The sequence below is a fragment of the Martes martes genome, assembly GCF_963455335.1.
Source record: "Martes martes genome assembly, chromosome: 12".
In the NCBI taxonomy this organism is placed as follows: Eukaryota; Metazoa; Chordata; class Mammalia; order Carnivora; family Mustelidae; genus Martes; species Martes martes.
Window position 1 is genome coordinate 90,232,105 of NC_137900.1, and position 15,426 is coordinate 90,247,530.

The following is a 15,426-nucleotide window of genomic DNA, read 5'->3' on the forward strand; positions in this document are numbered from 1 at the left end:
AGGCCCCCGCCTTGGCCCTCCTCCCTGTGGAAGGCGTGTGTGTGCCCCGAAGAGAGGCCGGCGGCTGGGGAGACCCAGGCAGAAAGTTTTCTGCCCAGAGGCAGCAAGTTATCTGGGTCCCAGTGAGTGATGTCACGATCAGGAAATACACCTGCTACGGGCTCTTCAAACAACCAGGGCTCTACGACGTTCCTTAACTTGGGTCTTTGTGTCCACTTGTCACGGCCGTTGTGTCCCCCACCCGCCCTCTCGCTCGTTCAGTCCCAGCTTGGGTCCCTGGAGCTCCAAGTCAGGGGCTGTGACCGAGGGACCACAGGGCGGGAGGAGCTCTAGGTGCTGCGCAGCACCCAGCACGCACAGCGGGGAGCCGGGGCACAGAGGGCCGAGCTGGAGCAGTGGGGGGGGGGGGGGGCGGAGCCAGTTCCTCGCTGGGCCCCACTTCGGCCTGATCCCCCGGTGTCAGAAAGGCTCCGGAACCCTGGGCTGCTCTGAGCATTTCTCCTGCAGACTGACGATTCTGGACTCTGTTGCGATGGGGACCCAGGGTGGGGGTTGGATCTGCCGGGCGAGATTGTTTCTGGAGGCAGCTGATCCCTGGCTCCCCGTGCTGCCGAGCTGGCCCCCTGGACTGGCTGTCGCCCGTCCCCAGCAGGGAACCAGATCACGAGAGAGAAGTACCCTGCGTCACTGTCCTTTGCTGTGAACGTGGCTTCCCTGGGGGGGGGGCTCCCTGTTTCTCGCCACACTGTCACGGGGAGCCCGGGGAGCTGTGGCGCCAGGGGAGCTCTCACATCGGCCGTGGAAGCCCATTCTGGATGCTGAAACGGGCCACGCTGGGGTGCTAGGACGAGCACAGGGGGCCTGGGCTTGCCTCTGGGGACACCCACACCCCTGGACGAAGCAGCCGGGGCGAGATGCCCACCTCGTCGGGACCGGAGGGAAGGGGGGGGTGGGGAAGGGGCCTAGGGACCTGGGCCCCCACACGCCGTGGCCTTCAGTCTCTAGAAGCAGATGCGGCTGGAATTCCGGCAGCGCCCCGGAAGCTGGCGCGCCGGTAGCTCCCTCTGCAGCTCTTCTACCCGGGTCCTCCCCGCCGAGGCAGCTCGCAATCGGAGAACAAGCCGCTCTGGAACCCCCTGACGTTTGCTACAGTCTTGAAAGTTCCTGCTGCGGCCAGCGGGCAACCCCCGCGGCGGGGCTGGGTGGCCACAGTCATCGCCCTGCTGGGGACAGAGAGTCTGCGCCAGGTCGTAAACTTGTCCCCGCCGTCTGCACGGCCTCGTTGGTGTTCAGAATGTCCTAATAAATACATATGCGTTCCCTGCAGCCCCGGCTGTCGTCTGTACCCGCGGCAGGTCACTCTGTCAGTGGGGGGCCTGCGCCGGGGGTGGGGTGGGGTGGGAAGATGAGCGGTCCACACCACCGCACACAGGAGGGCACTTGGCAGGGCTCCGAAACCAGCCAGCCCCTGGAGGCTTCGCAGGCGGACAAGGAAGAGAGGCCGAGAACGCATGTGTGCCTCCTCTTCCTGGAACCAGCCCTGGCCTCAGAGAAGTGGGGCCAGATGTGGGGTGGGGGGTAAGGCCAGCACATCCCATGGGCTGGTCCCACACTTGGCCACTCAGGATAACCCCTCTGGGCTGGGGTCACCCTCCCCAGGCCGGGCAAGGGTTCCATGGCTGGAGGAGCCCTTCCCTCCTCAGCGGACAGTGGACATTGATTGGCTCCTTGAATCACGGCATCGTGGCTGCTGGGGTCCTACCTGGGGAGCTCCCGGCGTTTCGTGATGCTAGTGTTTTATTTTCCCTGTGGTTTTGGTTGGTTTTTGTTTACACTCCTTGGGGTTTGGTGGGGAGAGACGAATGGGAGATTTTTGTGTGTTATTTGAAACACATGCTTGTGAAATCCCATCAGACGCGAGCGTGCAGCTGACGGTGCTCGGCTTCAGGAACGGTTCCCCCTGCTGTGACCATCCCAGGGCCCCTCGAACCCCTGTGGCTCCCTCCCGAGCACAGCGGCCACCTCGCCCCGCCCCAGAAGTAGCTCCCGGCCTGTCCTTCATCCCTCACTTTTCTTTCTAGCTTTCCCGCGTCTGCGCGCAGCTTTGCTCACATTGGGACGTCGTACACACGGAGTTCCGTGGTACGGATTTTGTGGTTGGCCTTTCTTGTCTTCCGTGGAAGATGAGAAAGAAGAAGTTCCGTCCGGAGCACTGGCTGATTTTGGAGGTTTGGAGACACTCGCTTCTTGTACTGCAGGAAGGTTGGGGAGAAAGAGGGAGGTACCAGTTGACCTCAAAATCTTTCCTTCCTATTTTCCCTTGATACACCAGGCTTTAAGGGGCTCCGCCAAACTCAGAGGCCGGAATCGGCGGACAAAACAGGAGACCGTGGGTGTTCACTTCCCAGCCTGAGTGGGGCCGCGAAGCAGCGGGCAGTAGGGGAGGCCACCTCCCGTCTTCCCTCCGCAGGCGTCCCCCCACCCCCGATGGGGTCCGGGCCTCACTCCAGCAGCCCCGTTTAGAGGAGCCAGAGTCTGCCTCCCCCTGCAGACGGGGAGGGGGGGCCCCACGCGCTCCCAGCTGCTGCCTGGGCACACGCTTCTGCTTACAAACCCGCATCAGAAAATGCATTTGCAAGGTGCAGCCCTCCCCCCGCCCCGGAGTATGGCTTCCTACCTTTGTTCTCGCTGGAGTTCGGTGCAAGACACAAATGATCCTGCCAGTCTAGCACTGCCTCGTTTGGAGCCTCCCAGAGCCTTGGGGGAAGCAAGTGGGGTTTGAGGATCACACCTCCCTCTGGCTCTTTGCCCTGCAGCGGAGAGGAGCCTTGGTTGCCGCCAAGGAAGAGATTAACGCCCTCAGGAGAAGCTGTGAAGAGGGCAGTCCACGCACGGTGTAGGACACTGTTCTGGAGAGCTGGCCCAGGGACGTGTTAGGACGCCGTCTCCAGCCCTTCCTTGGATCTGAGACCAGCGAGCGGCCTGGCCCAGGTGGGGTCTGGGGAGCCGGGAGCGGGGACAGGGCTCGGCCTGGTGTGGTGGAGGATGGGCACACCGAGGGGCAGCATGCTGCCTGGGATCCTTCCCACCGCCCGATCCCCGCCTCCTTCTGGGGCCCAGCAGCTGCGAATGAGGAGATCCCCACTTTTCCTCTCACAGCTTTTGGCCCCTTAGCTCTGAGGACAAGGGCACACCGGGGCCTTTCTCAGATTTTGCTCCACCTTGCGAGGCCCAGCAATGCCCCCAGCGGACGGGAGGTCATTTCAGTACGGGTCCCTCACTGGACCATCTGGACAGGTAGTGTTTAAAGCAGGGCCCCACGGAGGCACCTCCGGGAACCAGCTCCGGATGTTCACAAAGTGGCTGCTGAGTGCCAGGTTTGCACTTCCGTCCCGGGTCTGAGACGGTGCTGGCCACAGGCTTATTGCCTCGCCTTCTCAGAACAGAACAGCAGAGGCCAGGGAGGGAAGAGGAGGCCTCCTCCAGCCAGGGACGGGGGTTCCTCACCACCCAGGACAGGGGCACGTTAGCGGTGGGGCTAGGCTGGCCGGCTGGCCAACCCCTCCCTCCCAGCGCCCCCCTCCCGCAGGCCCCCAGCGCCTCACTTTGGCTGCAGAGATTCAGACTTGGATCTCCCGGCTGTCCTGCGGGGCCGGCAACTCCAGAGATCTCTTCTCCTTTAACTAAAAGAGGGGCCCCTGAACACCCACCACGCACACCTTGTGTTCTGGGACACCGGGTCCTGCCTTGGGGCGTCCTTCCCCTCGCGTGCTGGCCCCTCTCCCGCTAGGGGTCGCCACCGCCTGTGCGGCCGCGCTGCTCGGCCTGGGTGCGGCCGGCTCCGTGAGGCCAGGGGAGGCCCCGGAGGCCTGGCCCTGCCCCCCGGGCAGGCTGCGGAGCCGGCCAGGCCCCTGCAGCGCTGCTGCCCTCGGAGTCCGGAGCCCCTGCTTTTTTGAAGGCCACCCACATCCGTTTCTGGGGGGAGGCTAGGGCCAAGGTGAAGCCCGGCCTCTTGGTGGCCTCCCGCCTTTTGGCACCTCTGCAGCGGCCTCACTCCTTCCCGACTGTTCTAAAACGGCTCTGAGGGGCCTTAGGACCTAAAGAGGTGTGGGCACAAATCGCTGTACCTTCCCCGCAAAGCCTGGGGTGGGATTCTCCGTGCCCGCCTCCCGCGGGAATCGGGGCCTCCCGCTGTGCACATCCGCAAGGGGCAGGGCCGGCTGTCCTCCCCGCTTCAGTGTCGCAGGAGCTCCTGGTTACTGCTGCCAGGCTCGCGAGAGGGTGGGCTCCAGCACTGGTCACAGCGGACTGCCCACAGAATGCAAATGTGCCCCGTGGTCCCGGCACCCCCACCGCCCACAATGGGAGCCCCGAAGACCTAGAGGCGCCGCCAGCCGAAGGTGCACGGAAAACGCATTTGCTGCTCCTAAGGCGCCCCGCCCCAATCCCTGTGCGTAGCCGACCCGACCCGAATTCCACATCACAGGGTCCCAGGCAGCTTGTCCTCCGGCAGGCGGGGCGGTGGGTACAACTAGGAGGTCGCAAGCCCGGCCGGAGTGGATGGCTATGGGACTCATCCCGGGTTCACGCGGTAAATCAGTGAGGTGCACACGGGCCCAGTCCGGGGCGCCGCCTGCTTCCAGGCCCGGGGTCCCCTCTTCATGCCACAAACAGTCCCGGGACCACATAACAGAGGTTATACTTTTATTTAACGTTTAGAGGATTAACATATAGTTACAAGGTCAACATAAGCCTTCCAATGGAAGCACTTTATTTGGTTTAATTCCATCTCCAGAGACAAACGGGCAACTCCAGAACCTTCACAATGGCAGGGGCCGTTACAACACTGAAATGCCTCCGGAGTTTAAAATTAGTGCCACACACACAAATAAACCAGAACGTTTAAAGGTGCTCAACATCAGGTTAAAATAGAATTTTGGATCGCTCTTTTAAAGAAGTGTTTTGACGGCACAAGCGCAGGGAGGCAGAGGCATGAGGAAGTATGAAACTAAGATTTCTGGAAAAATACTCAGCATCCGTGTCACTTTTCCACGTTCAGTGAACTCTCTCCTGTAATTACAAATGTCACCAGGACACCTAAGCGGGGGTCCTGGGCTACTGCCCTCGAGATAAGCTACGGCTTATCTGGCCTGAGCCTCACAGCCTGGGAGCTTCGGAGGGGAGCGCGCGGAAGACCCAAAGGAAAATCCCGGGACGGCTTTCCATGCCTTTTCATCTTGCAAAGGAAAAACAGGGTAAATGACAAGTTCCTCCCTTTCACGTTGTTTTTAGGTCACGTTCAGGGCAGGTGTCTTAAAACTTCGTCATTCTTACAGTAACACTATCCTAGCGTTGGGGAGAAGTGACAGGCCAAGGTGGGTGGGAGGGGGATCCCCCGAGAAGCAGACGGGAAAGCTCCCCTACTCGACGGGAACTGGCCCACAGTCCTCTAGACAAATTTCCGAGGAGGATCCCCAGAGCAGAGAAGACACCTCAACTACCCTCTAACAACTCCTCTCCTTGAACGAGCTCGGGTTTGCAGCGCTCCCCCTCCCACACGGCCGCACGGACCTGCCGGAAGGAGAGCGCCAAGGCGAACACGGAGAAGCACCTGTGACCCGTTCCTTGTTGGACGCAGGCGGTACAGAAGGAAAAACAAAACAAAACAAAAAGGCGCAGGGCTTCCAAGATACGAGCATAGTCTATACTGGGCTTAGCAGACACTAAAAGAACAAATCACTGTAGCTTATACCATTTTCCCTACGCTGCGAGAAATTAATCTATCCTGACCCCAGAGTATGAAAGATGCAATGCACATGCATTCCCGAGGCCTGAAAATCGATTTAAAAAACCATTTAGCATCCTTGCGGAGTGGAGAGCGGTCCGCTTGGCCTGGGGAGATTCGGGAGTTCGTGGAGATACCTACTCCCTGCCCGCCCCCCTCCCCACCCCCGGCTGGCGGAGAAGCCCTTTGTGGAGCCGCTGGGCCGGCCCATCCTGACCACACACCTGCAGGTTTGCAGGGACACGGGCGTCTGCCAAGCAGCCCTCTCACGAGGCGCTAGACCTCGCTGCAGGAGAGGTGGGCAGCCGCCGTGGGGAGGGGAGGCCCGCTGCGGACACAGCAGCCCCGAGCCGCTCGGGCAGGTGGGCGGCTGGTCTTCCGCTGAAGGGTTTACCCCCTTCAGGGCGAGACAGAGAGACAGACAGAAAGACAGAAGAGGGGGTGGCTCTTGCTCGCTCGCTCGCTCGCCTTTAAACCCAAAGCCACTTCCTCGTCACCTGCTTACCCCAGGCATCTGCCTGCTGGAGGTTTCTTCTCGTCACCGAGCTGCTCTCGGAAGCAGGTGTGCAGTCGTGGTCAACCCTGGTTTGCTGAGAGGAACCCTTTTGTGGCCGCTGAACACAGGCCCATCCCTTAGCACCTGTCCTTTCTGCCCCTGTCCCTTCGGCTCCCCTAAGACATCCTTGTCTTAGATTCATAAATGTCGAGGAGAATTAAGGATGTTTGAGGCGACCACCCAGGTATCAACAGGCACACGAGAGAAGACAGAGGCCCGATTTCCTTCTCGGGCTTCGGATGGTTCTCATTCACAGAAACTCGCAGCCAGTGACTTCTCCTGACCGACCGTGTCGGCACCAGAGACGGGAAGCTACGCTGCCCTAGAGCACGCCTGGCCACGGGCTACGTGGCTTCACGTTTTCCTCAAGGATCCATAAGAGGAGGGGAACTTCGCTCAAAAAGCCAACTCAATCCAGTGTCCGTGGCCCTCGGAGTACGTGAGAACACGGAGAAGCCGCAGGGTCACCTGAAGGACCGCCAGCAGCACGGGGTCTTTGGTGCGGAAAGTGCTAGAATCCTACGATGGGACTCTCGGGATTTCTCACTTTGCAACGAGCTAGCGCCCAGGTGAGCCTCTGGCTCCGCCAAGTGCCTCGCCCGGCGGCCCCCCGTTCCCAGGGCGATGGCAGGGAGAAGGTGGGCTGGGACCTGCCCTCACTCCATGGCAGGTGGACACAAGCCTCTGCGTGCGGCCCTCGAGAGATGGAATTTGACTTCCAGTGTAGACCTTTCCAGGCCACGGAGCACAGGCCCCAAATCAAAACGTGTGTGTGTGTGTGTGTGTGTAAGTGTGCACGCCATAGAGGGGGCTGCGTGCCTGTGTGTCCCCCACGGACACTCTCAGGCCAGGGAATGTTGCCAGGGCTGATGGTTAGTATGAGGCGAGGACCCCTAGCCAGAAAAGGACCACCGAAGGGACTCGGGACCCAGGAACCCACCTGTGACATTCGGGCGCTCAGTCTGCCCGGGGCGCACCTGACCCTCCTTGCCCAGATTCTGTTAGTCTCCCCGGGGGGACACCGGTGGCGAAGTTTTCACGAAAGGCACAGTGTGAACCATGGACGGGCCAGGATGCGCCAGGAAGACTGAGGGCCAAGGCAGGGGCCCGGGAAGGAGGGAGCACGTGTCTAGCTGCCTTCCGTGGCCCCATGTGGGGTGGGGGGGTTGGGGACGGGGACGGGGACAGACCTGCCCCCGGAGAGGTGGCCGGATGGGGCCATGGGGGGAGACGGGCCACGAGAAGCAAGCTGTCAGGGGTCAAGAAAGGAAAAGGCAGGGGGGGAGAGGATGTGGCTTCAGGCCGCGACGACAGAAGGGGCCGCGGGCTGGCCCAGCCCGGGAGCCGTCTACGCGTGCGCGGGTGCCCAGGCCTGTGGAGACAAGCAGACCGAAGGGTTTCTCCGGGGAAGGCTCACCGAGGCTCTGGCTCCTGCAACCGCCTCTAGGGATCTACAACACAAAAAGACAGAAAGAGAAAGAGTGTTTAGAGGGAGGCTGGCGGCCCGGGGCGGGCATCTGGTCTGCACCACCCGGGAGGGGGACAGCTCTAGAGCGTGGGGTGTTACCACGGGGCACGTCGGAGATAAGGAACTTTCACGGTCTCTGGTCGCCTCAGGGGGCCAGCCTTCCCTTCAGGGAGAAGAGAGGCCCCCGCGGCAGACCCGCGCCCATCCACCCCCCGACCCCTCTTTCTGGGTCCGCTGAGTTTCGGAGGAAAGAAATGCAACCCGCTTTCCAGGCGGATGCAAGGAATTTCGAGGCCCGATTCTACCCCCCCGGACCGACACTGTCGGCGCTTTACCAAAAAAAACAGTAAAATCTTGGTGAAAAGGCAAAACCTGTCACTCAGCAATCAACAGTGAAAGTTCTTCATCCGGAGGGGGCGGGGGAGGGGGCCGGAGAGGAAGGAGACAGAGACTCGCAAAGCCCTCAGGTGCACACAGGGCGAGAGACAGAGCAGGTGTCATCATTTAAAAGGGTGGGGGGAAGGGCAGAATTTTAAAAAAGCATTTGGCCGGAAAAGGTCCCCATGACTGAAGACAACAGAGTTAAATGCCCGGATTACACAGAATCATTTTCTCGGAAAAGGTGAAAAATCATTTAAAATACACAACACTGAGAAAAATACGTTTATTAGAGAGGCAGATACGAGGGTACAACCAGGAGGAGCCAGACAGATTCGTTTCTTTCAGGGTGAGAAGAGAGAGAGACAATCATGTTGGCCGTGTTGGAGCAAAACTTACTCAGAACACAAGTGTCTACAATAAAGTCAAGGCTGAGCAGCCGGCGGGGGGGCCTAGTCCTTCCGGCCTCCCCAGCGGTTACAAAACAAAAACGGTCATTAGGCAGCAGAATCACCAATAAAACAAACAAACAAGAGAGTCAAACATTAAAACAAGGAATTCAAGTCATCCTTTTAGTTTTTAAACGGCAGTATATACAAATATATGGGGGCGGGCGGGCGGGGGGATTTCGGATATACTTAACAGAAAGCAATTTAAAAAACCAAACTGAACCATGAAAGAAGAGAGTCATGATCCAACTGACCACTGGACGTTCCTCTAGTCTGAATATTTTGGCAATTATTAAATAGTCACATCATAGACAACACACACACACACACACACTCACACACACAAGTGCACGGCACAAAAACAGCTGCTTTGAGTTCTGGGCATGAGGAAGCAGCAGCCCCTCGGGCTGGGAGGGGTCTGGCCGGAGGCAGTGTTCTTGGGGGTGCCTGCAAGTTTAGAAACCCATGGGGAAGACGGGCTTCTATGCATACACAAGTAACCTCGAAATGTGTCTCTAAAATAAAAGGAGTAAAACTCTACCCACAAGCCGAGACTTGACTTCTTTCATTTTAGCAGATAACCAGGGGTGGTGGGAGGGGGTAGAAAAATACCAAAGTATATTCTGGGCAGAAATGGGAATTCTGATTCTTTGGGAGTGGTTTCGGGATTTCTCCTAATACTTGGTGTGCTGACCGGCTGGCACCGAGGCACTGTTCCCTCCCTCGTCCGCAGCTGCCTGTGCTAAGGGCCTGGGGCACACAACTTAACATCACAAGCATTCAATTATGTGCCCAAAACTGACACGCGCCCCCACCCACCCCCCCGGCCCCACAAACCAACTGAGCTGTTTTCTGAATCAAATTTGCACAACTGTTAAGAAAAAAAAAAACACCGAAATAAATAAACCCACAACAACGTCATGGAATGCCATACTTTCCAAGGGAGGCTTCCAAAGGCTCTCATCCTCTTGGCCATTTTAAGACTTTGTCAGTGTTTGGTTCACTTCCTGTAGCAGTTCACAGGCTGGCAATGGGTCCCATCACCAGACAGAAAGCTCTGGTTTTAATAGCTGAGGTCCCCTGTTCGCCTGGGTCCATGCCCAGTGCTGTGACCTCCCCCAGCCCGTGAAGAAGAGGAACCCCGCGGCCTCAGGGTCAGCCGAGTTACTTGTGGCAAAGATTCGCAAAGGGGAACAGAAATGATTTTCCTGAGAGGTCTGGGGTCCAGGGCGAATGGCTTTATCGATATTACGTCAGCGAAGGCAGAACAAGGCAAAAGAAACCAGAATCACAAAATGATATTTTAAAAAAGCGCGTTGACCAATGTCCGTTTCCTGCTTTGGGCCTTTGTACTACAATTCCATCAGAAGCCACCACTGGGGGGTCACCTGCTGAAGGGTACACGGGACGGCTCTGTACGGTCTTTGCAACTTCCTGGCAACCAATCATTAGTTAACAACAGACCGTGTATTAAAAATCAGGCTGTCATTAACGTTCACGAGGTTCCATTCTGGTGGTCCTGGGGAAATGAGGAGAACTTTCTGACAGAATCCACAAGAACGTGTAACAGTGGGACCCCCTGCTGTTGTTTTTAAAATCAGCTTTTTTTTTTTTTTGTAGAATCAACTTTAAATCGATTTGCGCTTATAAAAGGAGCTCACAGTGTAAAAGCAAGGAGCTGATTTCCTATTTAAAAGTAGGAAGGACATGAATAAGTAATTCTCAAAGCCAAATAAAAAGAAAATCAGAACCTGACCCCTCGATCGTGAGCCCTTCATAGCTGGTTCTCCGGGACCGCACGGTAGATTTCTCGAAATGGGCACACAGCTGGGGCGGGGTACGCCTGGGATCGATTTCACTGCCTATGCTGCCAATTTAAAAAAATGCACGACCCAGATCCCTTTTAAGACGGTGAAATACTTTAGTCTGGTTATGGTTCATTCTATAAAACGAGCTAGCAATTCTAAAACGATTTTTCAGTAAATTCATACTTTGGGTCTTAAAGGTGCAAAGGATTTAAAAAAAGCAAACCAACCAACCCAAAACACGTCTGCGAAAGCAATGAGCTGGGGGGGGGGGTCTGTGTGTAGAAGCAGCTGCTGCTCCTTACAGCCCCACCTGGGGACCTGTGAGCTGAAGACCACTCCTCCGGCCACAAAAGCTCCGGCAGAAGCACGCTGGGTTGTTTTGGTCAGTTACTGAAACAGCACTAGGGCATCTGATCGTCTGTGTCAAGGGCAGCGGGGAGCTCAGGGCCTCGTGTAAAAGTCTGCTGGTTAACCGATAACCAAGCTTTTCCAGTTTTCAGTTGGTTGTCTGGGATCATGCAGGCGGGAGAGGAAAACACGACGATCTACCAATGATCTTAAACACGTTGAAGGAAAAATACACACGTTTAGTACCAAGATAGGACTCGTCTTATTCTTTCCTCGAGGAGGGGGAGGTTTTATTGATGACTTCCTCCAAAGCAAATGATTGTAAGATCAAACAAACGAGCGTGGTTCAAGGTATGAAGTTACAAAACGTAACATCCTAAGGGGGTTGTGTTCACGGCAATTGCGAGAGAGAAACAGAACGGAAGTCTTACCCACCCCGCTGATGTGTGTGAACTTTTTAAATTCAGAAATAGCAATTAGAAGCTAGAAGGCAACTCTTTTTTTTTTTGGACACCTACAGATACTACCAGAGGAAGAACGGTTTATCTGAGTTCAAATGACAAAATTGTAAATGGGCAGTTGGCAGCTTTCCTCGTCCTATTCCACGAGCAAGTGAAACGTGATTATGGTCAAAACCGGCCAAGGAAATCTGGGTGTCGTGAGCGCCCACCAGCCCACCACGTGGCCATGGGAGAGCACGCACTCCGGGGTCCTTCAGCCAGGCTTTGGAAGAACCGCCCGGAACAGTCATAGTTGTGGGGACAGACAACTCCAATTTTTTTTTTTTACAGTTTTTTTTTTTTAAAGTTGTATTAAATATAAGTCTTAGCACCTTTGGCATTTTTGTCCAAATAGACTTCGACGTACGAAGTGGGGACATAACCCTCTTCGTCTTCATTTCTCCGGATGCGGGTCCACCCGTCGCCTTTGTCTTCCTCGATCACGTACAGCGTTTCTCCTTCAACCACGGAGATGGTCCCTTCGTTCTGACCTGGAGAAGCAACGTCAGAATGGGTCAGGCTTCTCGCCGAAGCCAGGCGGAGCGCGAACGGGGAGCTCAGCAAGGAAAGAGGGGCAGGGAGGGAGGGACAGACGCGTGGACCCTGCAGGGGCTCCTCCCACGCAGAAGCTTCCAGACCCACCCCCCCAACAACCCTTCTCCAGTCTTCCAGGGAGCCCCCTCTCTCTCCCGGGAAGCCAGGTGCTCCCCCAGAGGACATCTTTGGTCTGTTCTTCGTCTCCTGCGGGGAGCGTATGCTTATGGCTTTAATGACACCTTTTCAGACATTGTCCCCACTCGTTAACCGGGGTCCCCAAGACCACTTGCTGAGGTTACTGCCCCAGAACAGCGCCCACTGCTCACACAGCGTTCTCAAGGGCAGACCGGCCGGGGAGCTGCTTACAGGGGTGCCGTGGGGGTGGGGCGGAGGCGTGAGAATGAGATTAAGATGGCGACCTTGAACCTGGAGCTTTCTTGCCCCACCGCACAGGTGGTCTGTCGTGAGAAGATCCAGAAGATCCCTCTGTCCCAGAGCTTCCCAAACCTACCAGAGCTCAGCCTGCTTCTCCCACCGCCTCCTTCGTATTTTTCTCCAGGGACATCGTTCTGGCAACTCTAGGCTAATCTTTCAAACCTTCATCCCTGTTCTCCCACTGGTCCCCCACATGTGACAAGACATGAACGAAGGCGCAGCTCGAACGGTGCCAACGCCCCGCTCGAACGTCTTCAACAGCTCCTCAACTGTTGCCAGATAAAATCCAGACGACTCTCTTATCCACTCCCCCCCCATGACATCATTCCTAGTCTCAGATTCTATTAGTCCCACCTCAGATGTCTAAGCTCCAGCCCCAAGAGCCCACGCTTCCCTCCCCTTCCTCCCTCCGATGCACAGAGGCCTAGAGAGTTCCCTGAATTAATTCTCTGAAGGAAGTGAGTGCCCTGTCCCATGAGCGCCGAGCACTCCGTACCCCACCTCTGGTACGTGCCACCAGCGGACCTTCCCCAAATGTGTGTCTGTCCTCACTCCCCAGGGGTGGACGCCACACCAACCCATCCCATATCCCATCCCTCTGGGGGCTTTACAAGACAGAATCTCCTGGAAATATTGGATGAATGGATGAAATCATCATGGGGCGCCTGGGTGGCTCAGTGGGTTAAGCCTCTGCCTTCAGCTTGGGTCATGGTCTCAGGGTTCTGGGATCGAGCCCTGCATCGGGCTCAGTGGACAGCCTGCTTCCCGCCCCACTCTTTCCGCCTGTCTACCTAGTTGTGATCTCTCTCTCTCTGTCAAATAAATAAATAAAATCTTTTAAAAAAAATCATCAGTATTCCACACTATCTGCTGCAAGTCTCATGAACCCTGTTCTATTGCGTGGACCAACGGGCAAAACATGCAGCCTTGAACCAAATACTGATGATGATGACGGTGAGCAGAACACAGGGTAAAAAGAGAGAGAAAGATCTGGAAGGCTTTGGAAGAAGGTCCAGTCACAGCAGACGGGACAGCGTGCGCAAGCGGGGAACCGGGCGGACGCGGGTCACCTTCGAACGTGTACAGGGCTTTGCAGGTCCCGATGGCGGGCAGGGGCTCCTCTTCATCAAACTCGTCGTCAAAGTCCGTGGCCAGCACCTTCCCCTCACCCTCCTGACTCTGCTCCTCCGTGTAACTGCCATCCGGGCTGCTCAAGAGAGGAAACCACGCGGCAACTATAGCGACTGCCCAGCGAAGCGCTCGCCCCCCTGCCCCCCGACCGCTGCCACCAAGGCCACCTCGGGTCACCCTGCGTGCTCCATCGTCACCCCACGCGGCCCGAGGGACTCACACCGTGGGGAAAACGCAGGTCAGGCATCGCGGGCTCCTTGGTATACCGAGCAAGTGCCTTCCGCTCGTTTCTAGACTCCAGAATTGCAACACGGACACAGAGCAAACCTGCCCCCACCGCACAGCAGGCGCGGCACAGATACTGTACCTCTCGCGGTCCTGGGCGCAGCTGTTGACCGTAGCCGGGTTCTGGGCGTCGAACATTCCACTCTGCCTGCGGGCCTGCTCGCTGCGTGCCGGCAGCCTGCCCTCCACCTCCGCCAGCCAGGCCTGCAAGCAAAAGCCACCAGAGACAGCTCAGCTGAGGGCCCGACCCTGGAGTCTTGAAGGCCCCAGATTCAGGGGAGCTCGATGGTCCCTGAGGCTGAGATTCGAGAAGGGCCACACGGTGGGGGGTGTGTGTGTGTCTCCTGTGTCTCTGCATGCAGCTGTACAAAGTACCCACACGCAACGGCTCCCGGCGCATCTCACGTTGGAGAAGTAGAAGCAAGCGGGCTTAGGCCGCTGTCACGATGGGCAGAAAGAGAGCGGGACTGTGTTACAATCTTGGGCTTTTGTTTGTTTGTTTGTTTTAGTAGGCTCCATGCCCAGCGTGGAGCTCAATGCAGAGCTTGAACTCACAACCGTGCGATCAAGACCTGAGCTGAGATCAAGCATCGGGAGCTTAACGACTGAGCCACGCAGGTGCCCCGCTACTCTTGGGCTTTTAAAAACAGCTGTGTGAGATCAGGTTAAGTCGCTTCTGGCTCCTTCTGGCTCCAAAATTCTGCGACCGTGAGCTCCCGCTGGAGAAGAGGCTCCTGTCCCACAAGACCAGAGACTCAGTGTGAAAGCTACGTGCACCTTTTGTTTTGAGGAGTAAAGGGTAAAGAAATGTGTTTCCAGGAAATCAAATTAAGATAAAAGATAAAATTCGTGTGTGCTACGGCATGAACACAGCATGACCCCCAGCCTTTCCTCGGTTTCTTTTTCTTCCAGCAGGGCTCTTCACGCACAGCGTTTTCATACCTCAAATTTCTGGGCTTCTAGTCGCAGTTTTTCTATATTTTGGCTCACTTCGGTTAATTTGTGATCCAAACTGGCTGGGTCTCCCATCTGAGGATTCTTTAGGTAAACATCTTTCATTTTTGTGATGGCATCTCTGGAAAGAAAGAGGGAGCAGGACACAGTCAAGGTGAGTGTCATCCGCCAAGTGTCTCCTCCTACCACCTCGCACGCCGCGTGAACGGACGCACGGGATGATGGCATCACAGCGTGGGTTGGAAGGGAGTATTGGGACCTGCTTTCATCCTAAAACTCCGTAAGAATTCTGCTCCCGAGGTCTGTATGATCCAGAGACCCATATTAAAATTTCGGTTGCCTTTTCTGAATGGTATCTGGTACCTCCCACTGCCCTCCGAGATTGAGAAACATAAATCAATCACGTCCCTCCCTTCACCCCCAACGACGAAAGCAGAGTTCCAGCTGGCACTCTGGGTCTTCCGGGCTACCATGCGTTCCCTTTGTGGAGAAGCACAGTTAACTGCTTAGGAAATTTTATGACACACTCTTTTAACTATTAAGAAAACAACCCCACAGCTGGTGTCCATGACAGGCGGGCAGCCGAGCCTCGAAGCGACACATCGCCAGGCCCCACGCCTGTCCTGAAGCCAGGAGGGCAGCCGCCCCGCAGCGGCCTGAGCAGATAATCCCTCCAGGAGTGGGGCAGCCATGCCTGGGGCTATCTCTGGGACCAAAGGGCTCTATTAATTTTGAATTCTGGCTCCGAGGGACTTTCCGCAGGGTTCAGTAGGGTTCCGAGATGTTAAAAGT

At 56.6% G+C, this 15,426-nt stretch overlaps 2 protein-coding genes across 17 annotated transcripts in view; one reads left to right on the forward strand and one right to left on the reverse strand.

Annotated features, from left to right (window-relative positions):
* Positions 1-2,218, forward strand: part of USP20 (ubiquitin specific peptidase 20) — a 42,810-nt gene extending 40,592 nt beyond the window's left edge. For 2 of the 4 annotated variants that reach the window (XM_080819207.1, XM_080819208.1), the window contains one exon: positions 999-1,325. The gene's annotated coding sequence lies outside the window, so the exon portion shown is untranslated. Of the gene's footprint in view, positions 1-2; positions 1,326-2,081 lie in introns of those variants that run through there. The other 2 variants (XM_080819210.1, XM_080819209.1) reach the window with 2 other exon arrangements.
* An 8,034-nt stretch (positions 2,219-10,252) lies between these two features.
* The window catches only part of FNBP1 (formin binding protein 1), a 135,159-nt gene continuing 129,985 nt past the window's right edge, over positions 10,253-15,426 (reverse strand). For 7 of the 13 annotated variants that reach the window (XM_080819819.1, XM_080819817.1, XM_080819827.1 and 4 more), the window contains 4 exons: positions 14,623-14,755; positions 13,763-13,884; positions 13,335-13,471; positions 10,253-11,783 (listed from right to left, as the gene is read on the reverse strand). In XM_080819819.1, coding sequence (XP_080675945.1) covers positions 11,605-11,783; positions 13,335-13,471; positions 13,763-13,884; positions 14,623-14,755 — 571 coding nt within the window. In that variant the 3' untranslated portion in view covers positions 10,253-11,604. Of the gene's footprint in view, positions 11,784-13,334; positions 13,475-13,762; positions 13,885-14,622; positions 14,756-15,426 lie in introns of all 13 variants that reach the window. The other 6 variants (XM_080819818.1, XM_080819828.1, XM_080819820.1 and 3 more) reach the window with 1 other exon arrangement.